This window comes from Notechis scutatus, chromosome 2 (genome assembly GCF_049901735.1).
Source record: "Notechis scutatus isolate UNSWTSFEM ecotype Mainland chromosome 2, rNotScu1.2, whole genome shotgun sequence".
Taxonomy (NCBI): Eukaryota; Metazoa; Chordata; class Lepidosauria; order Squamata; family Elapidae; genus Notechis; species Notechis scutatus.
In genome coordinates, this window is record NC_142010.1 from 244211341 (window position 1) to 244226098 (window position 14758).

The 14758-nt window shown below is 37.5% G+C and overlaps 1 protein-coding gene across 2 annotated transcripts in view; it reads left to right on the forward strand.

Annotated features, from left to right (window-relative positions):
- The window catches only part of EMB (embigin), a 38796-nt gene extending 25994 nt beyond the window's left edge, over positions 1–12802 (forward strand). The window contains exons 6-10 of one of the 2 annotated variants that reach the window (XM_026666480.2): positions 4495–4634; positions 4937–5219; positions 8316–8349; positions 9713–9787; positions 11448–12802. In XM_026666480.2, the coding sequence (XP_026522265.1) occupies positions 4495–4634; positions 4937–5219; positions 8316–8349; positions 9713–9770 (515 nt within the window). In that variant the 3' untranslated portion in view covers positions 9771–9787; positions 11448–12802. The remainder of the gene's footprint in view (positions 1–4494; positions 4635–4936; positions 5220–8315; positions 8350–9712; positions 9788–11447) is intronic. The other variant, XM_026666482.2, reaches the window with a different exon arrangement.
- The last annotated feature ends 1956 nt before the right edge of the window (positions 12803–14758 follow it).

Below are 14758 nucleotides of genomic sequence, written 5' to 3' on the forward strand. Positions count from 1 at the left end.
CTGGCCCCGATTTTTTTTCCAGAGCGGAATATCATGCCTGAAAAAGCTTGGGTTATGTTAAATTTGATTATCTGTATAACAGTGAAAATATTCAGGCCACTGCAGGAGAACCCCATTTAACTGGGATGAAACATAACTTGCAGGCCTGGTCCTTCCTTATATATAATAGCAAATTTCTATTTTGGTAGGGAATGATATATGAGCTTGCACATAAACCTCATCTTCGGTTGTTATGTGTCCCACAGCCAATCATATTTCCACAGAAACAATAATTAATAATCATTAACAATTAACAATCATGTTAATTTTGAGTATAAATTATTTCCATGTGATTTAATTCTCAGGAATGTTTAGAACCATAGCTATTTCCAGATGTATCCAGAGACATTATTTCCATATAAATCATTAAGTCTGGAAGACAAAATCTACCTTGAGCCTGCTGCCAATAGCTAGAAGTTTGTGTAAAATAAAGTACACCGAAGAACATTCTAATCTTCTCCCTTAAAATTATATTTTATGATCTAGAATGGACAACTTCCATGCAGCCAGGGCCTGTTTACTAATTATTTTGGTCTGCTCAGATGATTGCTTTAATACAAAACAACAACAACAACCACCCTTTTGTGGGTTTTCAATATCTCTATATAAAATCATTTCAAATTCTCCAAACACAACAGAGAAGGGAGATAATCTATATGAGAGAATCTCTGGGGGCTCAAAACAAAATTGGTGGATTCAGGTAGCTGCAGACACAGCTTTTCTCATAATACTATATTGAACTCCTCTCACTTCTGCAGGTGATGTTTTGTTTCTGTTTGCCTCAATGCTAGCCTATGTCAAGGGAGCAAACCATCAGTTGTATATAAGAAGATCCATATTAGTCTTCTGAAAGCCTATACAGTCCCATATTCTATTTCTACAGTTTTGAGCCAGAAACATATAGGCAGCCCAAAGCTAATGTGCCCATAACCCCTACAGAATGTTATAACAACAATGATAGCTTCCCTGGTTCCATTCTAACTTGTACTGAATCAGAGATGACTCAGCAAAGTTGGAAGGAGAGATGAGTGGGTGACATCTTGATAGCTCACTTACTCAGAAGAAAGAGGCAGAAATGGTTTCCTGATGAAATAGCCATGTTTTAAAAACCCTCCTAAAAACCATCCTGTTCCACAGAATGAGGGTAGGGAGACAGAAAGATTGCTTCCCTGATCCCTGAAAGCATCAGCCTCTAGAACAGAAACTATGTCCCATCCGTTTTTCTTCATTCATTGATTTTCAGCCTTGAATCCACCCTCTTCTTTTTTATCATTTTAAATTGGAAATGCATTTAATGATACTTTACTAGAATTGCCTGCAGGGATTCAGGAGGCAATTGAAATTGAATAAAGAGCCTTGGGCACCTATTTCAGTGGAGCGTCACGTCCCTTCAAAGATGCACTAGATCAGAGTGTCTCAACTTTGCTGACTTTAAGATGTGTAGACTTTGATCCCCAGAATTCCCCAGGCAGCATGCTGGGTGAAGAATTCTAAGAGTTGGAGTCCACACAACTTAAAGTTGCCAAGGTTGACCAACGTTGATGTACATCTACAGGCAAGAAAGAGCTGGGACACCCATCTCTTTCTTCTACCCCACCTTTTTTTCCTGATAATCTTTGGTCTCTGTCCCAAAAAGAAGGATACAGACAGGGAAATGAAGTTATTGCTAGAAGTCTGAATTAACCCTGCATTGAACCTATAAATTAGCCTAGAGTATATAAAAGTGGTCCAAAGCTTGCTCCTTGCTTGTTCTATCTATCTATTTATCTATCATCTCCTCTCTCTCTCTCTCTCTCTTCTCTTCTCTCTCTCTCTCTCTCTCTCTCTCTCTCTCTCTCTCTCTCTCTCTATCTATCTCTATACTATCTATCTATCTCTATCTATCTACTCTCCTCTCTCTTCTATCTTCTTCTATCTATCTCTCTATCTATCTCTCTCTCTCATCATCTCTCTATCTATCTATCTATCTATCTATCTATCTATCTATCTCTCTATCTCATCATCTCTCTCTCTCTCTCTCTTTCTATCTATCTATCTATCTATCTATCTATCTATCTATCTATCTATCTATCTATCTATCTATCTATCTATCTATCTATCTATCTAATCTATCTCACATTTATATGGTCATCCAGGGAGGGGTGGGCTTCAAAAATTTTAGCAAAGGGTCCTCTGCCCAGTTTCTGGGTGGGCGTGGTCATGGTGAATGTGGCCTAGTCAACTTCCTGCACCATGGGGGGGGGGAATTTTGCCCTCCCTGGGGTCCAGAGGTTTTCCTCGAGCCTCCAGGAGGGTGAAAATGGCCTCCCTGAGCTCCAGAGGCTCTTTGGAAGCCAGAAATAGGCCCATTTCCAGCCTTCCCGAACTTCCAGGAGGCCCGTTTTTTGCCCTCCCCGAGACTCCGTGCGCACCCTGCACTTACCTGCATCCAAAAACGGGCCACGTGGGGACTCCTGGAAGGGGGTGGGTGGGATCAGCCCGGAGTGGGATTTGGGGGTTCTCCGAACTGCATAGAATCTTAGCTAGGGGCTCTCCCAAACCGCTGCAAACCCCCAGAAGCCCACTCCTGAACCTAGGAGTCAGAGGAGGAGGGGAGCCATGTTAGTTTATGGCGGCAAAAATTCAGGAGGAGTCTGATAGCATCTCTATCTATCTATTACATTTACCCATCTTTCAACCAACTCTAGTCTGCTTCCAATCAAAAATCAAAAGATAGGGAGAATCCAGGTCTTTGAAGCCTTATGGGAGGCTAAATATGGATCAGGGGCTACAAGTTTCCTCCCTCTGCCTAATCTCGACCTTTTGAATTTCTTATGTAGAAACCTCTGGAATTTGTTCTGTTCTATTATGCATTTCTCTTAATTCTTCAATTCTCTCAATTCATTCTAGTTACAGTGGGAAAGAATTACTTTAACTTTTAATGCTGATATTAAAATGTTGTTACTGTTGTATATTAGCCCAAGTAGAAGTGATTTTCCTGTCAGATGCAAAAATTATAACTCATAGATTTGACGGTAAACATAATGGAGAAATGATTAAGAGAACAGCTTTGCTAATGATGAACTCAAAATGCATGTTTTAAAGTTGAAAATGGTATAGAGCTGCCAATGATTGAAAAGGCCAGGCAGTCTGTTCACTGGAATTCAAACAAAGGAGAAAATATAATTCAACTGATTCAGAAAAATTGAAGCGTTGCGTGTTCTCTCTCTCTCTCTCTTCCCCCCTCTATTTTTGTGTGTGTGTGATATGTGATTTTTTCACAAGGAAAAATGTATTTATAGGAACATCCTTTTTTTCTTCCCTTAGTTTTTCCTCCTTCAATCTCCCTCTCTTTCTCTCTCTCACTCTCTCTCCCACCTCTCCCTCCCCTATTTGTGTGTTTGTGTATGTGTGGTGTGTGATTTTTTTCCCCAAGGAAAATGTATTTATTGGAACAGCCATGTGGTCATGATAGTGAGGTCTTACTTTTGGTTGACTTCCATTTTTTATATCTAAATGGTGTAAGTTGATGGTTTAATTTGCATCTTTTAGTTCTTCTTCCCTTTCTTTTTTTGTGGGAAGCTAGTAACCAAAGAATACATGCAGAGTTTAGTTGGATTTAGAGAGGCGCTACAAAACAGAATAAAAGGATGAAAACTAAAAATAAAGATACTGTGTAGAGAATATGTAAATATACATTTTACATCACAAAAAGCATCACTTTGCTTGACCCTATGTTGTAGTGTACAGCAAGGTTTCCCAACCTTGACATCTTTAAGATGTATGGATGTCAACTCTCAGAATTTGCCCGGCAGCCATGTACAGTAATAGAAGCATCTGCCTGTGTCTATGGACTTACAAAACATTGTCAGAGGTTGAAAAAAGAGGTGACACTATGCTTAGAAGTAGGGACTTCTTCACTTGGCATAGCCATATTAAATGGAGAACTTTAAAAAATGAAATTCTGATATCTGCTCTCAAAAGAAAAAATATATACCCATGCACATACATGCATATACATATGCTACACACACACACACACACACACACACACATATGTATGTATGCATGTATGTATTATGTATATAAACACAATCCATTTTTAATACATAGCTGAAAGTTAACAAGGTTGATTTTATATGATATAAAGCTATGACAGAATCTAGTTGTTCTGCTTTGGAAACCACAAAGCCTCCTCCAGGAAAGTAACAAAGAAAATTGGTCATGGAGAGGATGTGTAGCATCTCTGACAATACTGCGGACACTGGTCATGCATTGCTTATATGCTGTGTCCTGGATAGAAGGAAGTGAACTTCTAATAATTTTTTCTGCTGTCCTCACCACTGTCTGCACAGTTTTCGTGTCTGAAGCAGTAACGCTTCCAAACCACACAGTAACACAACACAACTTTCGATCACCCCTGAACAGAAAGTGCCCTTTTCATACAGTCTCACAGTTCTTTTTTGTTTTTCCTAGTGCCTCAAGTCCATGTAAAGTCTAAGCATATAATCAGTTATGTGGGTGACACCGTGGTCTTTACTTGTGAAGTTGGCAATGGGACAACCCACTTTAACCCAAGTTTTTGGATCTGGTATTCAAATAATGGAAGTGGAGAGGTAAAGTTCTGTTTCGTTTATGGGAGGAATCCTCTCTCCCCTGCCCCATTATTTCAAGATGCTTTTCAAGTCATGCTTTTGTAATATTAGACCCAATCTTAACCCAGCTAGACTGTGAATTAAATGTTCATAGATTTCGAAAGATTGTTTGTGTTTTAATTTCTCTTTCACATGTCTATTTCACTGTTATAATTTTCCTGCTAGAATTTTCATTTATATATTTAAATATCTATATATTAGTATTTCTAATGATGATTTATGAATGTATCATGAAGATTCTTCATTCTTTTTTCTTTTGTCAGGTGGTTATTAATTCTACCCTGATGCCAGAGAAGTACAGCTTTCTCCAGACACATCCAAACACAACCAAGCTGAAGATCTCTGATTCCTCTGAATTAGATACCAGTTCTTACTGGTGCAAAGCTGTATTTCTACTAGGTGAAAGCAAAGGAGAAGTAACTTTCAAAGTCCTGACGTATCTAACACCTCTCAAACCATTTCTTGTAATAGCTGCTGAAGTTATCATTTTAGTAGCACTTATTTTTATCTATGAAGTATGCTCCAAAAAGAAAGAAGCAAACATTGGTAAGATATGGAAGAATAACATATTCAAATATGGTTCTTTTATTTGAGGTTTTGTGTGCAATAAGAACAGTGGATGACATGAATGGTAAACCTCTGTTTATGATGGGAGCTTCTTGGGGGGTCTCAGAGGGTAAGGAAGGGTAATTAATTTCTTGCATTATGTCATTATGTTATCACACAAATCATGCAGATAAACTAATTTGCAAGGGTATAATTTGCATCATGATATATGACATGTGGAACATCAGTATGGCTTCTACCAGTAGTCTGTGCTGATATGTTCCCATTGTATTGGACCTCAACTTCTAAAATTCCTGATCCAAGATACATAATGTAAATGGAATTGTAGGGACTTAAGTCCAACAGAACTGAGCATGCAAAGTTAGGAAAGATTGCACTAAACCATAAAAATAGGTAAACCTTGTTTTCTCTTATAGTTTTCTATAGTTAGAATTTAAGAACAAAGTTCTGTAATAGGGTCAAGTAATATTTTATTGGCTGAGGACTGCATTTTATCTTCATGTGATGGATCCAGGACTACATTAAAAGGTGAACAGAGTTCTTGGGAGCAAGAGGCGCACGCACGACAAAATGTGACTACACCATGACACAATGGCATCAGGGGTGGGATTCTACCAGTTTGCACCTATTCGCTAGAACTGGTTGTTAACATTCTAAGCAGTTCGGAGAACTGGTTGTTAGAAGAAATTATTGGCCTAATCCTGTAAGGAAGGCAGGAAGGAAACATTCTGGTGTTGCTTACAGAAACTGCCTCTCCGTTAACCCTTATTACATTTTTGGCAAGACTAGACTTCCTGTCTCAGGAATTTCTCTGGAGTTTTTTTTTCCTTCCTTTGCTGGTACTTTGCTTTTGTGGAGTGACCATTCAAAGTTACAATGGCACTGAAAAAGTTGACTTATGACCATTTTTCACACTTACGACTGTTGCAGCATCCTCACAGTCATGAGAGGCCAGGCGAGGAGAAGCGTGCCTCCATGTGAGTGATGTTGAGTTGGCCATGCCCAGCCAATAACATGACTACCAAGCTATGTTCACCCAGTCACATGACCACCAAACCATGCCCACCAACCAAGCCATGCCCACAGAACTGGTTGTTAAAAAATTTGAATCCCACCCCTGAATGGCATGGTTTAGGTACATGCACCAGACATCAAAACATAAGTGTAAAAAACCCCGTGTGCATGTTATCATTTTGGTATCACTGCATAATGCAGATGTTGCTGACAGGGCTGCTCTTAGGGGGTTGAACCCAACTCAATAGTGTACACAGGACAACATGATTTTCCCATAAAAATTATTTTCAATTTTGAGCCAGCAAGCAAAATGATTCATTTTATCTATCTGTGAAATTCCTAGCATGTGTCACTAGCAAATTGTGTTGCTGAATTTGCTGGTTTTTCCCCCCAGCAATTTTTGCACGGGGAAAAAAAAAAAGAAAACCAGACACTGCATGATGCCTATAAGTCCTTGACTGCCACCCTTGCTTTATTATACCTTAACAAAGAGAAACTTTACTAGAGGATTTTCTTCTTTTAAAAGCCATTCATAGAAGTCGGGGTACAAGTAACTGGACACATTTGCGTATCAAAACATCTCTAAGGAAATAGTGCTCACTTCAAAGTATCTGGGTTTAGTTGTTATTCAGTAGAAAATTAAATGATGATGCAGATGCTATACTTTTGCCGATGCTATATTTTGAACAAGATACATAAAGATTTTGTAGCATGTTCTTTAAATATTGAAAATTGAACTTAGCAAAGGAGTTGAACTGCATTTTCATTTTGAGGATTTGTTGCGTATCAGAAAGGGATGTGGTGGACTGGGAGAGAAATCTTGCTAATCCTAAAATAATATCTATGGCCACTGAAAGGGAAAACTCATGTTCTCCAATTGGTCTCCAAGAAAATGAAAAGTGCCTTGGTTGAAGATTGCAGGGTAGAAGAACACTTTATTGTCCATTCATACCTTGCATCAACCATGTTCATTGACATCACCTGGAGAGATTCCCTTTCAGGCACCTTCCTTATAGTTGTGGATGATGGCTAGAATACCCTCCTATGGATATCCATGGGCGGTGGAGTAGGGAATAGTCCCATGTGTATCATTACTTCATCCTGCATAAGAACTGCATATTTTGTGTCATTTGTGAGATGATGTCATGACATGCATGATGTCCTTGTATCTTGGGCCAAATGTGCTTCTACATGTGCTTCTTATCACAAGAATTGAAACTTTTCCAAAAGATGTTCAATACATAGCCCCCTTTTTATGGGGGAGAGTTATTACCCATCAAGAGTTAGTTTAATTTTATTACTTCTCTAATTACTTATTTTATGTTTTATTATGTTATTATGTCTATTATATACAGCCAAGCAATTTCAGTAATTGGCAGTATTAAAAAAATAATATTTAAGTAAGCACAAAGTAAAATCATTTAGTCGCACTACAGAGAGGAAATGTATTGACATTAAACTAATGTGGCTGTTAACTATACTGGTAATTAAATGGGCAAAGGTCTTCTGCACACTAAAGGAAGAAACAGCAGCTCTTCTTATCTTGCAGTATTAGTGGGGAAAGTATTTTATACACAATGTAACGTGCTTCCAGCTCAGTATTCTATTTCTGGAAATTTTCTCTTTCCATATTTCCAACTAAGTCAATAGGCATAATTCCTCTTGTAGAAAGATTTTGAAAGTGATCATGTTAATCCATTATATTAACTATTCAATTGACTATAGAATCCCTTGAACTCATAAACAAGCAAAAAACCCCAAATAAATGGAATAAAATTTTACACAGTTTGGTGTAGTGGTTAAGGCACCAGGTTAGAAACCAGGAGATAGTTCTTGTTCTAGTTCCACCTTAGGCTAGAAAATTGACTGTGGGTCTTGGGCCAGTTATTCTCTCTTAGCCCTAACAAACTACTTCCAAAAAATGAAAACATTTAGTCCAGGCAGTCACCAGGAGCCAAGGCTGACTCAAAGGCTTGAGTCAGGCTTGAAATATTAAGTAAGTAAGTGAGTAAAATATACCAACAGAAAATACAAATCACATTGGTTTCTTTCTCTTTACAGAAGTTGAAAAAGAATTCGAACAAATAGAAACATTGTAAGTAATAATGTTCTTGTTGTAAAGTTAAAGCAGTACTGTTTCATGACAACCAACACCATTACCATTCAATTTTAATGGGGGTTGGACTTCAAATATTAATTCTGTCTCATTTGTTTATTTGTCTGCTAATGAAAGTGTTACTGACTTCACTTGTAAAATAAGGGGGGAAAATCTATTGCAAGCTTCTTCTAAGGTAATCAAGCTTGATCTTTTTTCACATTTAACTTGTAAGAGGCATTACTGAAATGCTATTCTGCTTAAAAATAGTAGTGGTAGTATCCGACTGTTCTCCCCATGATTCCACCAAAGGGATAGGGAAAGGACGGGTTTTTTTTTGTTGACAAAGCCATTGAATAGACAAAGTACATTTTGCTTCCATGCTGCAAACTCATATCTGCATATACACATTTCCCAGAGACCAGAGACTTGCTGAAAACAAAACTGTTACAGGAAATGGTAGTTTTTCTTCTAGTCATCTTTATTTATTTATTTTTTATTTATTTGATTTGCCAATTGTTTACAAGATAATAAGTTGTTCTTGTTATATATAAATCTTGTTATACTATGCTCCCAGGTTATTCCCATGTTCAATCACTCACTCAGGCAACCTCCTAAATACAAAACCTAATAATTCTTAGATTTTAATTTACTGCAGTTGTGAACTAGTTAGTTGCTAGGATGGACAACCCAGGGAAACAAACTTCAACAGCCTATTTAACCAAGTATACTGTACCTCTGTTAGTCCCATATCTTGATCCTCCACTCAGTAGCTGATGTTGAGGTAATTTATAATTCAGCCAATAAAATGGCTTTGTTTCAAATCAATGCATTAAATGGAAACATACTACAAACTAGCCAAATTAGAATAGAACAATCATGTGTCACAATAGTATTCTGGGAAATCCCACCAGTTCTTATCAATGCCTCACATGCCTTTTTATGTAACCACAGGGGACTAGCAGTTTCTAGCTTATTCAGAACATTGAAGAAACTCTCATTTTGCATTTCTCTATAGGCGGAAAAAGATCACCTATGGTTTGAAGCTTAGAATTTTGCTCCCTCACTTGCATTTTTCTAGAAGGGAATGTGAAGGCTGTCTTATTCATTTACATAGTAAATGTATGTAAAAATATGTACATAGTATCAATTATATAGTGTATTTCTAGAAGATATGAAGCCTCCTCACTGATGGCTAGCCTTTACTTTTAAAACCACATCTTATGTCTCTGTTCTGCTCTATTGCTGGGGACGTTTAGCCAAGCAAGAGTTAACAATGTGAAAACCCATCTAAGGATAAAAGTCCATGTTGAACTTAATAAATGGGAAAAAATCTGAACCCACCCTTCTTTATTCTGTACAGGAAATCAGAAGACAGCAATGGTATGGAAAATAGTACTACCCGGCATAGGAACGTCTAAATCTCTTGTGAAATATGGTAAGTTAGAAGGTAAATCTGAGAGATCTTGTATCTATTAGTGTCCAGGTTAAATTTTGGGACTGTCAGGTTTGAACTGGCTGAACAAACATTAAAGAAATGTTGGGGTGCTTTATTTTATTCAATTTATTTGCACCCATCTTACAGAGGCAGCTTTGGGTGGAAAGCATAGATCATCACCAAAAACATTTGGTGTAAGAATTGTTGTTAGTTGTGAAGTCGTGTCTGACCCATCGCGACCCCAGGAACAATGTTCCTCCAGGCCTTCCTGTCCTCTACCATCCCCCAAAGTCCATTTAAGCTCACCCCTACTGCTTCAGTGACTCCATCCAGCCCCCTCATTCTCTGTCGTCCTCTTCTCCTTTTGCAATCTTACAATCTTTCCCAGCATTAGGCTCTTCTCCAGTGAGTCCTTCCTTCTCATTAAGTGGCCAAAGTGTAAGAATACAAACTGAAAATTAAAAATCAGAATGGACTGGAGTAAAATGAAAAAAGTGGAAACTACGGTTGCCATCAACAATACCTATATCACATAGGTTTACCTAATTAGCCCATTTTTAAGGACTCTCCAAAAGACTAGTAGAGATAGGGTTAAAGTAATGTGGAGGTAGAGGAAATGGTGTTCCAGGGGGCAAGCAGAGGGATAGAAAAGGCAAACTTCTGGTGTCCCCCTAGATTCTAGTTCTTTAGATGGGAACCATTTTTGGTCTTATGGCTGACTGATGGTTCAGGTAATGACCAAAGTTGCAAGGTTATTCCTCAAATAACCTAGTCTCATGCCCCAATATATGTACTTTCTTGCTACAGAACTACTGAAACAATGAACTCAGTTCAGTCCACCATTCTCAATTAGAACGATAAAGGATTGTTTATGGAATGTCTTTTTGGACATAGGAGTAATAATATTTTATCAGTTGCCCCAGTGATGGTCACTGTATTGAATTACAAATGACTACCAGATAAACCTTGAAAAGGGGAAGACAGTGGGGTAAGAAGATAAAAAGTATCTTCAGTGTATACACCAGAAAAACTGAGGAGGAGACATACATGGAGAGATTCTCTTTTTGAATATATGAAAAACTCCCTTATTATATTCTTACCCAACTGTCTTACACACACACACACACACACACACACACACACACACACACCACCACTACCAGCAGTGTTCACACTGGAGAAAAAGTGTGGTGTGAAAATTCTCTGAAGAGCACCGGCTTTGCAGATGGCTGTCTATCTGAAGTGCAGGTTATATAGAATAAACTTTTTGCCATGTCAGTTGGAATGTTGGCTGGAAACGGGTTGCAAGGAATAACACCAAGTGAAGGGCTTCTGATTAGTCCATGGAAGGCATATCAGATACTGCTGTGCAGCTGTGCGTGGGTGTTGGCAAGGCAAGCAAAGAGGGGAAATGATATCACAGCTGTCCTGATGCTGTTGTGGCTTCTATCAGAGCTGTGCAGGTGAGCAAGTGGTCTTCTTTTTTGGTAGCTCTGCATACCTAAAAAAAGAATGCCAGTGGCTGCTAAAATGGAGAGTGAGACATTTGAGACTTGACTTAGAGTTTGAACAACTATCAGCTTTAACCAGCACCTGAGCACTACTTTGAATCAGATGGTATTATTGCACTTCTTTAATCTTTCTTTTCTTTTTAATTTAGGTAAAATGAGAAGAAATACCAAGACTGCACTGGATAAAAAAACTTTCTGAAACAGTGGAACTGTATCTACTTGGTTTCTAATGATGGACTTCTAGGTGTCTTAAAAATACTGCTTTTAAATGCCTTTTTAAAAAAGTAATGAATGTATTAAATAATGCTAATGTCATACATGTTGTCCTAAAAGTTTTAGCTAAACTTATGCTGTAGTGTAGACTATATCTTTTATATCTGTTCAAGCCTTTGGCTGCAATTAACCATAATCTACTATTAATTTCATTCATTTAATCTAAATATGTATAAGAGTGCATTTTTGTATATGATGATCAGCACCTACTGCAAATACAGGTAGTCCTTGACTTACAACAATTCATTTAGTGGACTGTTCAAAATTATATCACTGAAAAAAGTGACTTACGACTTTTTCACACTTACAACCATTGCAGCATCCCCATGGCCATGTGAACACAATTCAGACCCTTGACAATTGACTCATATTTATGATGGTTGCAATGTTCAAGGGTCATGTGATTACCTTTTGTGACCTTCTGGCAAGCAAAGTCAATGGGGAAACCAGATTCACTTAACAACCATGTGGCTAACTTAGCAACTACAATGATTCACTTAATCATAAAATGGGGCAAAACTCACTTAATGTCTCCCTTAGCAACAGAAATTTTGGGCTCAATTGTGATCGTAAGTCAAGGACTACCTTTATTCTCCTGGTTTGTCTGCTAGTAAAGTAGTATTATTAGAAGCCATACAACCCAAGATTTACAAGGATAAGTAAATTGCAAAGGGTTTAACATTTATATTGAGAATTAATATATATCTCTAACTTAGAACCAGCTGAAATGGCAAACATCTTTAGCCTCCAGTATTTTATGTCAACCAAGTGTCACCCTTAGAATCTCAAAGCATTTTCTCTTTTCCTTCTGTAAAGAAAGAAGTTGCTGGTTTTCTTGGAAGAGGTTATGTGACTGGTAGGGTAGTGTAAGGAATATGATAAGTAGAAAACAAATTACAAATGGTGATATTTAAAGCTTGGATTTGGTTAGATTACTTGTCCAGAAGTACCACAAGTGGACAACAGCAATACACTCAGTGATATGCCTTGTTAATCTCATGGTTTATCAGTAGCTTTACCAAAGAAATGAGAAAGTACACACATTTTACTTTAAAATAACTAATGAAGCCATAACGTTTCTAATGTGTTGTAATTGTATTTCCAGGTCCCTGTGTTCCCTTTATCCTTTCCATTGTTTGTACAATAAATGTCGCCAAATAAGAGAGATAGCTGTCAAATGTTTGACATGATTAAACTTTCATGAAGAATTAATACAAACCAATTATAACCACATATTTGAAAAAGTGGTTTGTTTGTTTTTTTCTTTTCAGGCAACAGTGGGGCTGATCTGCTCTTCCATATCCTAAGGGAATCTGCACAGGGCAAGAAGGGATTTTAAAAATGCAAAGTGTGATCCAAGCCCTGTCCCGTTTTACATGCATTGTCTTAATTGTGTATCCGGCACCAAAACTTTCTAAACTTTGAAAATGAAGTCAAATGAAAGCATCAAAGTACCCCAATATGAGCCAAATAAAAACAGTGTTTCATTTTACCAATAGAATGGACTAATGAGATGTTGATTACATTATAGGCAAAAAAAAATTAATACTGTTGTTTATTTTTTAATGAAAGGAAATTGGTTTTAAAGATTTTACGTTAATGAGCATTGTTTTAAAATTTTAAAGTGCAGTAAACAGGATAGGGGATAGTGCCCAGGTTATTGTCGCACTTTGTACCGAATCACAAAGATGAATTGATTTAAAGAATTTATTAGTCAATATAATGGTTACTGCCAATATTCATATTAAGGAATAGTGAGCAGTGCACTTTTTATAAAAATATATGGCTTCTCTAAAGTAGAACGTATGTTTTGGATATGTCATTTATGCACGGCTCATTGTTTTGCAATGGATAGACAAATGGCATTGTATAAATATCCTTTAAAAAGCAATTGTGAGATTATTATTCCTAAATCCAATCTGCCCTTCATCTGCAATTTGATAGTGGCTATAGTGGATAATTATTCAATTTATCTAAATGAATTATTGTGTATAGTTTGGGTGAAATATAAGTGGAAAAATAAGTGTTTGTGACTACACACAGGTATATACACACACACACACACCCTTTTGGCATTTGCAGTGTTTTGCAAACCACTGGCAATTGTTCTCCTTAAAAATGTATGCCTTAGTTATTTGGAAGCAAGGATGACATTACCAGGATTCTGAAATGGTACTGGTTAGCAATTCCAGTCACTAAGGTGCAGTAGGAAGAGATGGTTTCATGGTCCTGTACAATTCTGAATCTAGTCTGCACATTTGGGACTAAATTACACATCCAAATCTGGATTAGAAATGTTAATTTATGTTGTATCATCCTATCTTGATGCAACCAGGCAACCTTCTACAAATTCTTTTTGTAATTTTTGTTAGATCTTATAGCCTTGGTCTTTCTTGGTTGTTTTTATATAGGTAAATAATAAGGTAAAAGTTCCCCTGCACATGCGTGTTAGTTGTTTCTGGCTTTAGGGACGGTGCTCATCTCCGTTTCTAAGCTGAAGAGCCAGCACTGTCTGAAGACATCCCCGTGGTCATGTGGCTGACATGACTAAATGCTTAAGGCACTGTTACCTTCTCACCAAAGTGATCCCTATTTTTCTACTTGCATTTTTTACATGCTTTTGAACTGCTAGGTTGGCAGAAGGTGGGACAAGTAATTGGAGCTCACTTCATTATTGGCACTAGGGATTCGAACCGCTGAACTGCCGACCTTCTGATCAACAAGCTCAGCATCTTAGCCACTGAGCTACCACGTCCCTAGGTAAACAATAGGCAGGCCAAATTATACAGTATAAGGCCAGCATTCTTCTGAAATATAAGAGCAATTAAACTATAAAATAGATCAGAATCACATAATTTAGGAATTGGATTCTCAATAACTTTTTTTACATCTGAGAAAACCTACTTCCCTTGGATTTTCTTCTGAAATGGTAAGGTTGCCTGACCCTCCTATGGAAAAATAGATGGCAATAAATTGAATATAATAACAGTGGGAAACCAATAGTGTGTAGGTTTTCAGAATAATGACATGCTTTCAAACATTCAGAGATTAACATTGCCTAAATAAACAATAAAATAACATTTTTCAGACATTCTGTTGAGGTAGTTCCCTGTCAGGAGAATGAGCGCATACAGGGAGTCGTATTGAGAGTGTTTGAATAACACACACACACAACACAGATACACTG